Source organism: Carassius auratus, chromosome 1 (assembly GCF_003368295.1).
Source record: "Carassius auratus strain Wakin chromosome 1, ASM336829v1, whole genome shotgun sequence".
Lineage (NCBI taxonomy): Eukaryota > Metazoa > Chordata > Actinopteri > Cypriniformes > Cyprinidae > Carassius > Carassius auratus.
The window spans coordinates 17,130,397-17,149,449 of NC_039243.1; the positions used below are offsets into that span (position 1 = coordinate 17,130,397).

Below are 19,053 nucleotides of genomic sequence, written 5' to 3' on the forward strand. Positions count from 1 at the left end.
AGTTCCTCTGAGCATGCTGCTTTAAGATCATTTATATATAAAAGAAAAAATAAGGGACCTAAAATACTCCCTTGAGGAACTCCACAGTTAATAAATAAAGGACTAGACAAAATACCTTTAATGTCTACCCTCTGGCATCTATCATCAAGGTAGGACTGAACCCACCTAAGAGAATTCTCATCAAAATTTTGCAGGAATATTATCAATCCCAGAAGCTTTATTTGTTTTTATTTCATTTAAACATTTAAAAACCTCACTTAATTTACTGGTTTCAACTTAAAATAATCTTGAATAATTCCACGCTTCCCATAAAAAAATTTCACTTGTGTCTTGTTATAAAAATCAGGCCTCTTTGGAAGTTGGTTATATAGTTTATTAGCTAATGATGTGAAATAATGATTAAAAGTTTCAGCAACCTCCTTTGGATTAGAAATGAAAACCTCCACCTTTAGGTTGATATTTGCAGGGTTCCCACGCTTCTTGAAAGTACTTGAATTTCAGACATATGGATTCAAGGCCTGGAAAGTACTTGAAAACCAACATAGGTCCTTGAAAGTGCTTGAATTATTTATATGAAATCAGTTTTGTTTGTGCTGCTATTTTTTTTATCCGATATATTTTTTTTGTCCGATATGTGCTTCTGTCAAAAACATATAACCCTAACCCTAACCCTAACCGCGAGTTTTGCATCCTGCGGGAACCCAATCCCAAAGTCTAGCGCATTAACCTATGGAGAAGCAGTTATAATTAGCCTATCAGCCTCAATGCCGGGAAAGTGCAAATTCAATAGGATTTACAATAAAAAAAGATTTACAAAATAATTTTAACACGTCTCCAGGGGCTTAGATTATGCGGGGACATGTCCCACCACTTTATATTACTATTATATATTTTATATTATATTCTGATTTGCTGCTAAAAAACACTTATGATAATTTTGAAAAGAACGGAGTATAATTTTTTTAAGGTTTCTTTGATGAATAGAAAATTTCTATCTGAAATAGAAATCTTTTGTAAAATGATGTCTTTATCATCACTTTTGTTTTTAAAACCTTTTTAAATAAAAGTATTCATTTCTATAATTTATTTTCCAAAAAACACAAAAGACAAAAAACAGACTCTAAGCTTTTGAATGGTATAGTGTATAATGTTGCGAAAGCTTTTTTTTTTTTTCACATAAATGCTGAATTTGGATCCTTCTATTCATCAAAGAATACTGAAAATTTACTCATCTGTTTTAAATCTTGATCATCAGCAAATCATCATATTAGACTGATTTCTGAAGGATATGACACTGAAGACTGGAGTAATGATGCTGAAAATTCAGCTTTGATCACAGGAATAAATTACAATTTACAATAAATTCAAATAGAAAACAGTTATTTTAAATTGTAAAAATATTTCACAATTGCTTTTGCTGTACTTTGGATCAAATAAATGCAGGTTTGGTGAGCAGAAGAGACTTCTTTAAAAACATAAAAAATCTTACTATTCAAAATCTATAGACTGGTAGGCTATATTGATTACAGAAATGTTATATTGTAATGTTTTATATTGTAGTGTGTGTGTGTGTGTGTAATTTCTGTCCCCCTCTGAAAAGATGGCTACGCCCCTGCACGTCTATAACAAGTGAATGTACAAATTTTTAATGTTACCAGGTTTTACTATATTATTAAACATTTAACAGCTTTTTATATATATAAAAAAGCTGAGATAAATTAATTCTTAATTTAAAAACTCTTTAAAAACTAGTGTAATTCATTTTTTAATCAATATATCAGAAACTGCATTTGAATATTACCAGTATTGAATTTAATGGATTTCAAGTCCTTTAAACACGACTGTCTAAAACGGTTTAATTTTATAAAACCTTCACATTAAAAAAATCATTATTACTCTGACATTTCTTAATGTAAATATTAAGTGTAAGTACAGTAAGTTCTTTCATGATGTTATGCGCCGGGGGTGTGAATTTCAAAGGAGCTTGATTTAATAAAATGGTGCTTTAAAAAGTCTTTGAAAGTCCTTGAATCTGGTGTTTATGAAAGAGTGGGAACCCTGTATTTGGAGACTTTTCCTTAGAATCATTTGAATAACCTAAATTCTTTAGCACACCCCATAGCTTTGGGGTATTTTGTCTTCTGCACTATATATATAAGAATGATCACTTATACAACAGTCCATAACACCACTACTGCCTATCTTCTGTGTGTCAGATAGTAATATCACATCAATAACAGACTTAGTTTTTGGTGTAATTCTAGTTGGCATTGAAATAATTTGTTTCAAAACAAAAAAAAATTAAAACATTTTTTTAAAAGACTTATACATTAAAGAGTCACTTTTTAACATATCTGTATTTAAATCACCACAAATTATAACTTTGGAATCATGGTGTTTCAAACAATAATTTAAGACCCCCTCCAACAATTCATAAAAATCCCTCTGATCCGGAGGACGATAAAATGACCAAACTAAAATGGGCTTACTCTTAGGTAATAAAATGTCCACCCACACGGCCTCAATAGCAGCACTGACCAAATAATTTCTATTATTAAACGTCAAATCCAATCTGACAAATACACAAACACCGGCACCTTTACGATTTCTATCTCTTCTTATCAAATTGTAATTTATTTCAATTTCAGAATCCAGAATCGAACCATCCAACCAAGTTTCACTACACCCTAGTACCGACAACTTGAGCTGAGAACATAGCAGTCATATCTCAGAGATCTTTGGAAGTAAGCTCCTAACATTTAAATGAGCAATAATTAGACCATTTGAGGTCTTCCTTAAGTCAATACCACAAGCAACATCCTCCCGAAATGAGCTAACTGGCTCATCCAGATGCTTGTGTTGCTTTAACAAAACCTGTTCATACAGCTGGTAGTCCTCGTGCTCCGGGCATGAAAATGCATCAACCAACCTGCAGGCCTCAGTTCCAGCAACATGATGAATCACCTCCTGCCGTGACACATCTCTAGAATCACCATGCAGAGAAGTTAAATTCTCCCAATGTTCAGCAATATAATTCCAACCCACAATAGCCCCAGATCGTCGATCCTCCTGGCCGGACGCACTCAGCACATCCAAATAAGACTTAGAATTGACAAGGCTTCGCTGTTGATTATCTCTCAAGATGGGACCGGGACATTGATGTATATCACCGGACAGAAGTAAACCCAGGAATATAATAGTCCCCTTATATCTCCGATTTCTATTTGCTCCACTCTTCCTCATACACGGAACTGACCACGAGTGGCAAATGAACGTATAATAAACAATATTTGAGCCAAAACCGAAAAACTTTTTTACGTTTCCACTTTCTTGCATCCAAAATTTAAAATGTCCTTCAGTAGATTCCTTCTCACAATAAAATAAGATAAAAAAAAAAACACTGATAAGTAGGAGAACTATTTGCACATAACACCTGCTTGCCGCCATCTTGGACAATTGCAGTTCATTGCAGCGTAAAGCATTCACTTCCTGAAAAAACCTTGGGAGAAACCAGGCTCAGTCAGGGAGCCAGTTCTTCTCTGCCCAGACGAAACCAGCAGTTCAATTCCATGCTGCAGCAAAGTCAGATTGTGCAGAAGAATCATCTGTTGCCGTCTAGGAGACAAGGTTTTGACTGTGGATTTGTCTCTGTGGCTCATCTAGTTGTTCTGGTGTTCGCTGACATTTAGGGCATTCTAGGTCCTGATCCATCAGGGCTGAATATTAGGGCTGCTCCAATCATGATCGGCCGATCATTAATGCGCATCTCGTCAGTAAAGCCGGTTCTCTAATCAGCGATAAATTCCATCAGGTGCGTGATTTCACATAGAGCAGCTGTTACTACACAGAGCCGTTGTTAACTAAGAAGATGCGCAGATAAACGCTGAAAATGAATGTGGATTTGCGCAGTGTCAGGAGAAATGGGCAGGATTCAAATGCGGGTTTACACAAGGCTTTATTTAAAGCAGAGGAGTCAGAGCAGATGAGTCACGTTCACTGGATTACTCGTAGTGACTGAATGAATAGTCGAAGCATATGAATCACAGCCGATGAGTAACGCTCCACGGTAATTCGTATGACCGCTGAGACCGGAGTGATGAGGACAGGAAGCCTCCAAGAGCTCTGCGCTTTGTAAGAACAGGGGGCAGAGAAATCAGCTAAACACACTGGAGCCTGAGGACAAGACACGACAAAGGTGAGTGCCAAGAACAGCTAGAAGATCGGAGCTATTGAAACGAGTAACAACAGTCTGACAATAGACAGAGAAACACAGGGAATGATAAAGGGAAAAAATTAGAAGAACATAGAAAACATGTGGCGAGCAATTAAGGTTCACAACACAGAAACAAGGAGGGCGGGGAAAACTCAAACAGGTAGACGCGGTGAGCTGACAAGTGATACAAACACACACACACACCAAAAAGGCAGGTGATTAGTCCCGAGACCCGACAGCGCAGCTTCTCAGTTAACATTGGCTCTGTGTAGTAACAGCTGCTCTATGTGAAATTACGCACCTGATGGAATTTACCGCTGATTAGAGAACCGGCTTAACTGACGAGATGCGCATAACGATCGGCCGATCGTGATCGGAGCAGCCCTAATGAATATGTACCGACTATAAGTCTCACTTTTTTTCATAGTTTGGCTTGTCCTGCCCTTATAGTCAGGTGCGACTTATTTATCAAAATTAATTTGACATAAACCAAGAGAAAACATTACCGTCTACAGCCGCGAATGGGCGCTCTATGCTGCTCAGTGCTCCTGTAGCCTCTCCCTGAAAACATAGAGCGTAATGTTATTTCTTGGTTCTTGGTTCTAAATAAATGCGACTTATACTTCGGTGCAACTTATAGTCCGAAAATTACGGTACTGGATCTGGGTGACTGCAGTGACCATCTGATATAGTGACCTCAGAATAAGAGAGAAACAGACTAATATTATCGTAGATGCCATTCTGCGGCTAGCAGAAACTAAACTATGTGCAGTATTTCTAGACAGAAAGGTTACACCACCCCAAGAGGGATGAAGACCTCTCTTTTCTCTCATCTGTTTTCAACTGGACATGGACAGTATACCGTACACACAGTTTCAATGGAGGGACTGAAAGCTCTCGGACTAAATCTAAAATATCTTAAACTGTTCTGAAGATGAAAGGAGGTCTCACGGGTTTGGAACAACATGAGGGTGAGTCATTAATGACATCATTTTAATTTTTGGTTGAACTATCCTTTTAACCCTTATGTTATATGTTATGTTACGTCCCCCTTTTTTGGGGACATTTTCGTCCAATAGGGGGTAAAGTTGAGTCTTATTTTGGCCACAACTTACTTTGTGTTTCAACAAATGGAATGATTTTTGGTGACAAATCTCATTTTGACACATATTTTAAAAAACTCAACAATACACTGGGCAAATTCATTCCGAACATTACGAAAGGGTAGTGAATTTGAACAACGCACAAGGGTTTAAAAAAATAAAACTCAATTATATGTATCATGATACACTAATGATTAATTATTTTATATTTAATAATACAAAACAAAATAACTCCACATGATGTTTCTCCCTCTGTGCCATTTAGTGCTTTCAGACAATGTGTCTTTAATCATTTCCATGCATGGTTGCATAATGTAATGCCAAAATACACAATATGTTTTAAATTTTAAAAAGTCAATTAAAATAAATCATGATCTTTTTCTAATGTATGTTTTCATGGGTGTTAATCGCTTCAATTTTGTTGGAAGAAAAAACAACACTGTGATAAGGGCTGAAGGTGAACGCAACGAAGATGTATTGGAATTGGATGAGAAACCGAAACGTGTATTCACAGATGAAGATGTCATATCATAGCAATCTATCAATAAATGCACACACCTTGTACTCTCTGATGTTCACTCTGCTCGGCACCCCTGCGGATTGAAAAATGCACTGAATCCATGCAGACTCAGATCAGGTGAGGAGCCGGAACTTGCCACCATATCAAATGAGTTTTTAAAGGGGACTTAAGTGATCACAAATTAATTATTCAAAAATATTTTTTAAGCCCCCCTAAAAAGGGCCTAATGACGCTCCTGGTCAAAATGCACTGTTGAGTTGAGCACTGGTGAGTGATTTTGTAAGCACGGCCTTAAATTAGTTATAAAGTTCAAAACAATTGCAAAGAGTTGGTAGAAAAAAATGTCTACAGTTACTATCGTAAACTCGGTTCCCTGGGAGGCAGGAATGAGACATTACGTCAGCTATGACGTTGTTTTATGGTGTCTCCTTTATCTATACACCTTTTACCTGTTTCTTTATTATTCTCAGGTAGGTAAGGAAAGTCGACCCTGGACAAACCTATAAGCATTTCAAAAATACTTACAACTTGCTCAGTAGACTTCCCTGTGGTCAGTTCTTGCTTACGGATCTTAAATTACTACTCTTGCAGACCATAACTTGTCAATAATAAAATACAAGTTAACAAAAGTTATATCAACGTACAATAGTAAAGTTACAAAATCAAGGTATAATCAGCTGGTATCAGGCGTCGAGGGATACTGTGCTTCTTCAGTGTCCGTCCGTCGAGTCTCTCTCTCAGTCTTTTATACCCAGACGTCAAACGCTGGTTCTTCTGATGTTATCACCTGGAGTGCTGCCAACTCCTCTGCCGAGACTTTCAGTTGTTAACTTCGCATTGCTTTAGTCCTTTTCCTCTTCTTTTTCCTCTCAACCATCTGTGAAATACACCTTAACTACTATATTGTCCATTTATCATAAAAACTATTTCTAATACATAAGTGTTTCTACTCTAAATCAGTCACTACATACATTTCATGAAAGTAAGCAGTTTTCTTAATGTTAGTGAAGTTACACAATACATTTTCCATTTAGCATTAATCACAGGGTTACATCTTTGTACTTAAGCAAAAGCATTATTATTACTTAGGTTACAGTATATCTGTTTATAGCAAATTAAGCATTAATCAAGACAGTACAATTGCAAAATCATCATCTCCATTAACAACGTATATGGGGACTCCTCCCTTCTTCACTTTTGCTGAAATCTTATGGGCTAACACCAGCTGGGGACAGCTAGCCAATTGATGCAAAGCATGCAAATACTGACAGGTCAGCTGGCAGTATGAAATGCATGGGCGTGAAAATTACGTCAGAATCAGGCTGAACGCTAGCACAGCTGGTCAAACAGCGACCACGGTGGCTAATGTAATGTCTCATTCCCGCCTCTCAGGGAACCAAGGTTACGATAGTAACCAGAGATGTTCCCTTCTAGAGGCGGTAACTCGACATTATGTCAGCTATGACGTATATGGGAACTGTATTCAATCCCGCCGTGAGAGCAGTGAGATAAGCCCTGAACGGGGTCAATCACCCCCACACATAAGCAAGACAGTTCTTGCCAATGGCCGTGTCGCTAAGAGTGCTAGCATCTGATAGGCGGAACTAGACCAATGAGATCTGCTCCGACCCTAACAAAATTAGCATATCTTCATGCAATAACTCAAAGGCTGCCCTGAACAGGGCAGACACAATGCAATAAAGCACTCAAGCATGAAAGTTAAACACAGAGTCAACAGCGTTTGTGGTGACAACTGCATAAACCTTATAAACCAAAACACAGAGTTAACAGACATGGTAACTACTGTTTAACTGTTTATAACATTATGAATAAAACTTTACTCACCGAAAGTACACGTGCCATCAGTCCCAGAAGCCTCTGAAATTCCCTCAGTGAAAATGACCTGCCCGGTCTGAAAACGACACGGAGTTGATGAAATTGCCTCTATACGCTCTAGAGAGAGATGGGCTCGCATCGCCATCGAGTCCAAACATATTCCCAGATATGTTATAGTCTGACTCTGTAAAAAAACGCTCTTCTGCATATTCACATCCAGTCCCAGCGTATCCAAATGGTGAAGCATTGTTTCCACGTGACTGATTAGCACATCTCTTGAGTGGGCTAAAATCAGCCAGTCGTCCAGATAATTCAAGATGCGCATTATGCTCGATCTGAGGGGAGATTTCGCTCTATCGCTCCCTTCTTAGGCAAACTGACAACTTCCTGTCTCAGAACAGGAAGGTTTTGGGGCAAAGTTATTGACGGGACCATGCCATTGAAGCGGGGAGGTCTGCGTTTGAACTGGAGAGAATATCAGAGGTGACAGTGTTCGAATGGTGTCAAAGCTCTTGGAGGCCCCCTCTTGCTCTTTCCTCTTGGAGGAGCTCTTTTTCTCCATTTAGCCTTAAATAATACATTAATACTTAAATAATACATAATAACGGAAAATAGGATACAATTCATAACAAAAACGGTTGATCTGCATGTTTATCTACGGCGTAATAATCAATGCATGTGTGTCTAACGCACAATTTGTGAGGGTTAGCAACCCTGCTTTGTCATCGTTGACACAAAAAAGCCTTCACCTGGTGAACATGTTCATCAGTAATAATGTCCTTAATTAAATTAACACTGTTTTTGAGCAGTTAGGCCCCGTGTCCACCAAAGCGTTTTTAGGCAGCTGAAAAAGCCAGGCGCTCTGCTGAAAATACCCACGTGTGAACGCTTGAGAACGCTTTTTGTGGGCTCCGTTTTTTTTCAGTTGAGACCACTGATCTATATATGATATCTATATTATAGATCAGTGGTTGAAACGCTTTGGTTGCTATGATACAGAACAACAAAAGCTAGCATTTTTTCTCAGAACTACTTTACATGGCTAATTTACAACTAACAATACGATAGTGAGCTAGCATCATAAGATAGAGGGTTTTCACGGCGAGTCATCAGACTGGAAGTCGGCCATGTTGGAGGCACTCCACATCACAACAAAGCACTGGCACTGAAGTATATCCCGAACGTCGTCAAGGAAAATGGTTAATTATTGCCGTGTTTCAGGTTGTACTAATAAGACAGCTCAAGAATAATAGTGTGTGGTTTTTTTGGGGTGTCAGATTGTACATGTGCATTTATATGATAGAATAAAATACTATGAAACTAACTCAGTGTACAGTGTAGATAGCAAACTGGGAGTCTTTGGAAATGAAAAAAAAAAAAAAAAACATGATTGAGAGTCACTTGGCTACACCTTGAGTATCGCAATGATATCATACAGTTAAGTATAGGTTGATTAAAGACGTTATTGCATTACTTACTTTGGCCTTTACAACACAACGGTTGTTGATAACTTGGTACTGCGTCTCCCTCACCCATCCACACACCATCTGGTTATAAGCCTCCAAACCCTTGTAGGATTTAAGGTCTTCCGCTGTGTATGGGCTCGGCGAGAAAACCAGGTAGTTGACTATATCGGGATATGCAAGGAAGAATATGAATATGAAGGAAGAATCACCGGGTCGTCACGGATCCAAGAAGAGGGAGCTAACTCGTAGGGATCTGCACCGCCAATAAATCGTAATTTCTCGAAATATCGCGCCTTTTCTTGTGGTCCAAGTCCTTCCCTACATGCCTTTGCATCTTGGGTACATTTTGTTGAACTCTTCGGTTGTTTAGACATGGCTACATTCACTTAGAGTATCCAAAGCACACAATACTCCATTGCACTCCGTTCAGTTTTTTACACCGAGTACCTCCACAATGGCCGCACATCCGGGTTACCGCCCAGAACGTGACGTCGGTGAAAACCCTCTATTAAAAAAAACAACTATTGACAGACCAAGATTATAATAAAAGTGACTGTCCAATTCTAAGATAAACACTTATTCAGTAGCAGTAAATTAGGTGCACCAAACAATCATAAAACAAAGAAATATTATCTTACCATCATCGTGAGGTAAAATAATGAGGAAGGATCACTCTGCCAGCCAATCACACAGCGACGTCGCGCCCGCAGTCTGTAAATTCCTTCAGAAAACAGTGTGTGGCGCACTTGAGCGCTTTAAAGTTCTTACTAGAACCTGTCATGATCTCAGTGGGGGCTGAGGCCTTTTCTGTCCTGGAGCACATGATTTGGGTTTTGCTGGCTCGCCAGGTGTTTCACTATTGACTTATGTTTTCTCCGCCCCTCTTGTTATCCCTGTTAACGTTTTCTCCCTCACCTGCACCCTGTCTTACTCTGATTATCTTCCCTTTATCATACCCTTGTGTTTGCTATCTTGTGTCAGTCCGTAAGCGTTGCTAAAGTAAGCTTCTTGCTGCTTGTCATAGTTTGCCTGACTCCGGTTTTTGTGTCTTTTCTCTATCTAGTCGACCTGCTGTTCTTTTTTTGTCCCCCCCCCCCCCCCTGCTTTGCCTCTCGTACTCCGTAGTCCACATCAACCAGGCGGCTGTCTCGACTCACCTGTGCATTGTCTTCGGACGCTTCGGCTCTCCAGCGCTGATCTGCCACCTGTTCCTCGCTGCTGTGCCGGAACCGGAAACACTTCACATAACACCCTATGTACTTGCTACATCATTAGAAGAATTGCATCTATATTTGTCTGTTTCTTTCTTGTTCCGAGGTCACCGTGGCCACCAGATCCAGTCTGTGTCCAGATCAGAGGATCACTGCAGTCACCCGGATCCAGTACGTATCCAGACCAGATGGTGGTTCAGCACCTAGAAAGGACCTCTACTGCCCTGAAAGACAGCGGAGACCAGGACAACTAGAGCCCCAGATACAGATCCCCTGTAAAGGCCTTGTCTCAGAGGACCACCAGGACAAGACCACAGGAAACAGATGATTCTTCTGCACAATCTGACTTTGCTGCAGCCTGGAATTGAAATACTGGTTTCGTCTGGTCAGAGGAGAACTGGCCCCCCAACTGAGCCTGGTTTCTCCCAAGGTTTTTTTCTCCATTCCGTCACCGATGGAGTTTCGGTTCCTTGCCGCTGTCGCCTCTGGCTTGCTTAGTTGGGGTCACTTCATCTACAGCGATATCGTTGACTTGGTTGCAAATAAATGCACATACACTATTTATCTGAACAGAGATGACATAACTGAATTCAATGATGAACTGCCTTTAGCTATCATTTTGCATTATTGAGACACTGTTTTCCAAATGAATGTTGTTCAGTTGCTTTGACGCAATGTATTTTGTTTAAAGCGCTATATAAATAAAGGTGACTTTGACTTTTGACTTTGAGTGTATTTTCAGACGCACATCTAATTTGAAGTAACTTTTTATGGGAGCGGCAGCGCCATACTTTGATAAAAAATATAGACAAGGCTATGTCAAATATTGTTTCAATTTTAGTTTTAATGAAAAACCAGGGGTTTTACAACAATGGCGAATTATTCCCAGGATCCATGGTGAAAATGCCCAGGAAAGCCCTCCTAGCATCCATGAAATGAGACAGCGGAGGCGTTAGCTCTAAGGCCACCATAGCCATTGATGGCTTGTTTTGACCGGGGCCCCGACCCCATGAAGCTAGAAGCACTGGCGGGAGGGCGGTTGGCGGTGGGCATTGTATGGTGTGGCACTCTTGCACCCTCGAGAGGCCATTATAATCATGGGTTGTGGCTCTGCGCTGCTCTTAATCAGGGCGAGTGACACAGTGCTGGGTGCAGGAGGAAGGAAAAACTCTTGATGAATTTGGATACATGTTTCTATTGTGAAACTCACACAAACAGCATTTAAACACACAGCAATCGTCGGCCGTAGGAACACGGGGGACATGATGCATTTGAACAGGGCGAGTGACACCGTGTTTTGTAGTGTTGGCACTCTCGCAACCTCGAGAGGCCATTATAATCATGGGTTGTGGCTCTGCGCTGCTTTGAGACAGGGCGAGTGACACAGTGTGTGCAAGAGGAAGAAAAAGCTCTTATGTTGATTGTATACATGCCTCTATAGGGCTTGGGCGTAGTGACGTCATTACTTGGCATGGCCGTCATGTTTATGGCCTCCTTTACTGCTACTCGGACTACTGCGCAGTGTTTAGATGAACTCCCTCTCAGCCGTGTGTCTTAATTTGATTAATTAAAAATCTATTTCAACTATGGTAAACCATTGCTGTATTGTGGGGTGTAATAGCGCAACACATAATCGCATCAACATGGCCGCCATGTCCCAGAATGCACCGTGGCGCCCAAGCCCTATTGTGGAACTCACACAAACAGCATTTAAACACACATAGCAATCATCGCCCGTAGAAACATGGGGGCCATGATGCATTTGAACATGGCGCTTGGGGGCAGGGCCTCCCGCGCTTTCTCTTCCACTTTATCGGTCCATCAGGGAGACGGCTCGGTGGCCGAGGACAGGGCTGCAACAAACGATTATTTTGATAGTCTATTAATCGACTAATCATAGATTAATTTGCTGATTAATCAACAGAATTTGATTGTTTATTCAGCTCTTGCAATTAGTTAAAATAATGTTTTACATTACAAATAAATAAAAGATATTCTAATCACTTCAGGTTCAGGAAATAATATTATGTAATTACAATTAATTTATACAAATAAATATATTTGACACAAAATGAGATGATAGAGAAACCTTATTTACCATTAAGTTACTATATGAAAATTAACTGAAGGACACAATTTTGCATAACATCTCCTTTCGTAAATGTATAATATGGATAAGAAACAAAATAAAGTTAAGTGATTAGATGTTTTATTTTTGGATAAACCATTTTATTCACAATATACACTACCAGTCAAACATTTCTGAACAGTAACATTGTTTTTAAAGAAGTATCTTCTTGCTCATCAAGCCTGCATGTATTTGATCCAAAGTAATGCTGCTTGATTTAAGGTATTGCATAAAAATACTATAGATGTGACATGAATGTTTTACTTGAGCTCGTGTAAACATCCGGTTTGGAGCAGGGTGCCACGGCGGGCTGTCTAGCCGGTCTTAGACAGGCGGCAAGGAAGTCGACTGGAAGTTGAAGTCGGCCACGAGCTGCCATCTTGTAGCAGAACTTCACTTGCGTTAGCATCCCATTGACTTTGCATTCATTTTGGCGTCACTTTGAAAGCTAATAACTTTACATCTGAGGCGTTTAAAGACTCCATTTGTCCATTATTTATTTCTAAAGATACACGACAATGTATAAAGGGCTCCATTACCTTCTATGTTACATTATGGCCCCGTAGAAATAGTTTTTGTAAAAATAAGCTAACGATTGCGTCATAACCACTCGACTCTCTGTTGCATAGTAGAGAAATTACTGTACAGACAGGAGGAGAAGCTCGCAGGCAATTAACTTAATATGGCGTACTGGCGTTACATTTTAAAATACTATACAAAATAATTAATCAGAATACTTACTCCTGCTCACTCACGCCAAAGAACTCCCCGCTCAAGTTCGCCGTCTCTGCAAGATTAACGATGGCAGTTTGCACGCACAGCTACTAGAAGATCTACATCTGTCAGACAGGTTGCTGACGTCATCAGGCTTAGTTTGAGTCTGCGCGTCAGAAACGGAAGTGCTAAAAATTGCTAAAAATGGGCTTTCAATTGAGTTCCAATGGGGTCGCTGTGTCCATTTCTTTTACTGTCTATGGTCTTAGAGCCTGGCGAGGGGCAGAAGAGTGGAACCTCGCAGATGATGACTGGAGTGAGCGACAGTGCATCACATGGCTCATCACCTTGGCACACTTTCTGCGTCTTGGAGAAATGCTGCATGGCTCGATGCGGCCTGGCAGTAGCTCGACTGGAGGAGCCACGAGTCCAGCTACTTTTAACAGGCTCATCAGGTGCTTGGCAAGTGAGACCCAGAGATGTCATTTTCATGCCCATGCATTTTATACTGCCCGCTGATCTGTCAGTATTTGCATAGGACTTGGGTGCCGCGTTGCATCCTGGGACGTGGCGGCCAACGGCACTATTAACAGTTTGGATCCACATGAAATTCCCAACAAAGAGTGGAGCACCAACGACGACTTGCTGCCGCACTTTTGCATTACAGATATCTTCGGCTACCTTGTTTGTTTTGTGAGTACCTACACTTCAGAATAGTTCCGAAGCTACAAATCATTGGAGTCTCATGTGCAGTTCACAAATGGATGGATTCAGGAGCTGCAAATCATAGAACCGGCAAACATTATACAGTAACATGGACAAAGGTAAGCTGTGCTCCTCCTAGCTACTAGTTTAGTAACCATTAGTGCTAACCATTCACACATGGACTTTTAACTATGTGTTTCAAAAGTATAGTTAGTAGTTGTAAACCCTCCCGTTTTTTGAGGGGTTCTTACGTATTTGAGTTCTTTTCCCACTGTCTTCCCATTTTAGTATTTTCCTGTAAAATATCCCGTGAGCCCTTCCATCGGACCTGTCACTCTCTGTACTGTTGTCCTGTTGCTACCCCCTTGCCCTTCCAGTGAAACAGATGTTTTCAAAGCATAATTTTGCTTACTTGAAAGCAACCTTAGCGTGTTGGCCTTTTTTTAAGATAGCTTGGTTGTTGTGAGAGCACGATTTCATGCCAATCTGTAAGCAAAGTCACGTTAGACCTAGCTTTACAAATCGCTTAATGTTAGTTAATGCAGCAGTTTTGTAGTAGTATGAATTTTTGCTGTCAGCAGAGGGATAGCAACAGAAAGATGAATGTTGAAATTTCCCCTATTTTGGATGAGTAACCCGGAAAATTTCCCTTATTTTCAATGTTGACTTAGGCTATATAAATTAATATTCAGATGTTATGGTCTCAGTGGTCATGCTTCCAAGCAGGAAAGCAGTGGAAAGTTAATCCATTCTCATTTTTTCCCCATGGCGATGTTTTGAGCTATTACACCCGACAATACAGCAACAGTTCACCATGGTTGAAATAGATTTTTAACTAATCAAATTAAGACACACGGATAAGAGCGAGTACGTCTAAACACTGCGCAGTAGCCCGAGTAGCAGTAAAGGAGGCAATCAACATGGCAGCCACGCCAAGTAATGATGTCACGATGCCCAAGCCGTATTGGCCAGCTGTCCCCATAAGATTTCAGCAAAAGTGAAGCAGGGAGGAGTTCCCATATATGTCAAAGCTGACGTAATGTTGAGGTACCACCTCGAGAAAGGAAAACACATATGTGTCAGATATGGATCGTGCGCGTCAGATTTTAAAGAGACAGTGCTGCTTTTAAAGTGAAACTTGCTGAAATATGTCATTGATGAAAGTCACGGAAATGAAAAAGAGAAATCACTCGACTGTTCTAGTCACTGATTGACTTTTGTAGCTTGAATAAAGATTAATCTATATAGTTTATGCATATACAATTTATAGCTTATGTGAAGATTGTTTTACATTTACTTAAATTAATAGTTGATACATTTTTTTCAAAGCCTACATACTGTAAATGTAAAATAACACTTTTCAATTATACTGTAATGTTGGAAGGCTATAATTAATGGCTAAAATTGAGAGGAAGAGGGGTTTAATAGAGACATCATCAGCAGTATTATCAAAATTTTTAATAAAAACTTGGTAAAGAGATGTCATTAAACATTTATTTAAAATATTAAATTTTTATGTTGTTTCTACATTCATTTGGAGGTTCAGTGTGAAATTATGACAATATATTAATAATCAGTCACGATTAAAGAAAATGTGCGATTAATTTTTTTTAATTATTATTATTGACAGACAGCACAAATGTTAACCTTTCATAGACATTGCTGTAAGTAAATTAATAAATTTTACTCCTGAATATGCATTTAATTTTAATTCATTATTTTATAGATCCCCCATAAAGAAATTGAAATGGCTCCCAACCACCAATTGGCCCCCTTCAAATGTTTTATTCAATAATTCAGCCCTCAAATGAAACTAATTGAATAGCCCCGTCTTAAAATATCTTACATAGCCTAATGAAGAAATCGTTACAGGTTGACTACACAGTTTAATTAAAAAATATAATCATGCATATTTATCAAAATGTGACTTGTGACTTTACTACACTAGAACACTACTATATTTTTAACCATTTCAAGGTCAAAGCAATTCTCACATTGACACTGCAGTACATTTAAAGTGGCACACGTAAGTGAGTAAAGTTTATCCAGAATTTGAGAAGGAAATACTTAATAAACAAATCATTGTTGCTGTTTAATTTTGATGTAAAATATTCAAGTCCATGTTTGATAAATTATCAGATTATTTTTAGGGGTGCTTTCCTAAAACCTTGCAGTGTAAGCATAAGACTATTGTGGTTGCTGTGTATTGGTGTTTTGTTTATTGTTCCAGTTGATGGACAAAACTAGGAGAATATTAAAAATACCTTTATTTGTGTTCCAAAGAGAAACAAGAGTAGTCCTCTGTTTAAATGTTTTTATTTTATTTGTACAATTTAAGTTTCATCAAGATTCAAAATAGTGGTCACTTCAAGTTAGTAGCACTTAAGATCTTAACAAGGAGAGCTACAATGAAACATAGGCAATAAAATTCAAATGTTTGGGTTCAAGAAGTCATGAAGAAAGAAAGAAAAAAAGGTTATTTTCAAGTGTAGAGCATCTAAGATCATTTTTCACGAATTAGTCTGGCATAAAAGAAAAACAGATTAAAAATGGATTGCTAGGTAAAAATTATATTTTTTTTCTCAGTTGATTTGAAAAACCTTGAAGCAAAGTATATTCCAGTGGAAGATGAGGGACTTTTAAACTCTCTCATTAGTCAAATGTTTTCTTTTCTGTAAGAATAGAAAAAGCCACAAAAAAAAAAAAAAAAAAAAAAAAAAATTATATATATATATATATATATATATATATATATTATATATATATATATATATATATATATATATATATATATATATATATATATATATTACATTTATACCTATGGTATTTTGTTTTCATAAATGTCCATTAAATTTAGTTTCAGGTTTATCCTCCACGGAACAGATCATTTAATCTATCCAGCTCTTTGCAGTTCTCCATGGTCATGAGCTCAGCCTTCCGCTGTAATCTTTCGTCTCTGTAAACCTTAGCAGCATACAGTAGGTCTGTTTCTGAAAATGATGACATGGTGAACAAAATATTACATTTACATGTACATTAAAGGGATAGTTCATATAAAAATTTAAATTCTATCGTTAATTACTTACCCTCATGTTGTTCCGAATACTCATCTTCGGAACACAAATTAAGATATTTTTGAAGAGAAAGGTAGTAAGGACATTGCTAAAATAGTCTATTGACATGTGACATCAGTGACTCAACCGTTATTTTATGAAACTACAAGAATGCTTTTTTGTGCAAACAAAAATAACACCTTTATTCAGCAATTTCTTCTCTTCCGTGTCAGTCTACCTTCTGGCACTCATGAGAGTACCTTCCTGAGTAACTGCACCTTGTTTTCGAGCAGAAGGTTGTTGTACGCTCGTAAACGTGTTTATTTTTGTTTTGTTTGTGCACAAAAAGTATTCTCATAGCTTCATAAAATTACGGTTGAACCACAGATGCTACATGGACAATTTTAACAATGTCCTTACTAGGGGTTGAACGATATCTGATTTTTTAAAGTCGACTTTTATATGCTGAAAAAGTATAAACTGGCCATTTAATGTACTTTATTTACTCTTTTAAACAATGGTTTCCCATATAAACTCAGCAAAAAAAAAAAAAAAAAAAAAAAAAAAAAAATGAAATGCCCTCTACTTTCAGCTGCATGTGTACAACGTGTACATATTGGTTTTAACATAAAAAGTTAACACAACTGAGACATAAACTGAACACGTCTTAAAGGGATTTATCACACTGAAATGGAACAATGGGTCCCTTAACAAAGGTGGGGTGGATGTCAATATCAAAAGTCACAGTCAAGTATCTTGTGTGTGCAGTGTCTACCAGCTGCTTTATGTAATACAATGCATCTCGTCCTCATAGACTGCAAGATATTTGCCAGTTCTTGCTGAGAGATATTATCACTCTCCTCCATCAAGGCAAGTTCTCAAACATGGCTGGGGTGGACACATCGTTACAGGTGGTTTGATACTGCAATTATGATCAGATTACCTTCCTGTCTCCCTGCAGCTGTTATATTTATAGACTTTGAAATTTATTACTCTGGCCACATCTGCAATCCTCACGCCTCACAGCAGCAGGGCTATTCTTAATTCTACTGTTTTTCAGTGTGAAAGGTCTTTTTACTATAGGTATTGTAAATGTGACTTTACTTGCTTATTGCCTGTAAACCGTAAGTGTCTTTTACATAGGTGCATGTGCAATAATTGTATGAAAATTATTTAATTCCATTCCAATAAAGATCTGTAAAGCTTATCTGGATTTTTAAAATACAGTATCATATATATATATATATATATATATCAATACATATATATATATATATATATATATATATATATATATATATATATATACACGTGTATACATATATACACGTGTATACATATATACACCGTGGGAACGTTGCTTCATACTATGCACCATGGGCATGGAATAATTTCCAAAAAGATCTTAAACTAGAAACGTGTATATCAATTAATGCATTTAAGACCATCTTAAAAAATGTGATGGAGACATGTAGTTGTTTTTCTTTAGAGGTCTTTGTATTTGAATGATTTTTGAATGATTGGATGTGTGTATGTTTTTAGCTTTGTTGTGTTATGTATGGTTGCTACCTTGTATGTAGCATTTTAATATGTTGTTTATGTATGGCTGCTACCTTGGCCAGGTCTCTCTTGTAAAAGAGATTTTTGATCTCAATGAGACTTCCTTGTAAAATAAAGGTTAAAAAAAATAAATAAAAAAAACCACTGATACACATCACTTACATCACTTATAATAAATCACCTGAAGGATCATGTCACATTAAAGACTGGAGTAATGATGCTGAAAATTCAGCTTTGCATCACAGGAATAAATCTGTAATCTTGTCATGTGTAATAAATTAGAAAAAAAATATTTTTCATCATAATATTTCAAAATATTAAACGTTTTCCTTTATTTTTTATGAAATAAATGCAGCTTTGATGAGCATGAGAAACACCTGTAAAATCTATATGTATATACAGTACAGACCAAAAGTTTGGAAACATTACTATTTTTGTTGTTTTTGAAATAAGTTTCTTCTGCTCATCAAGCCTGCATTTATTTGATCAAAAATACAGAAAAAAACTGTAATATTGTGAAATATTATTACAACTTAAAATA

The 19,053-nt window shown here is 38.0% G+C and overlaps 1 protein-coding gene across 1 annotated transcript in view; it reads right to left on the minus strand.

Moving 5' to 3' along the window:
* Positions 1-16,703: 16,703 nt before the first annotated feature.
* The window catches only part of dnajb14 (DnaJ heat shock protein family (Hsp40) member B14), an 88,446-nt gene continuing 86,096 nt past the window's right edge, over positions 16,704-19,053 (minus strand). The window contains exon 8 of the mRNA XM_026267368.1: positions 16,704-16,889. Within this exon, the coding sequence (XP_026123153.1) occupies positions 16,765-16,889 (125 nt within the window). The 3' untranslated portion in view covers positions 16,704-16,764. The remainder of the gene's footprint in view (positions 16,890-19,053) is intronic.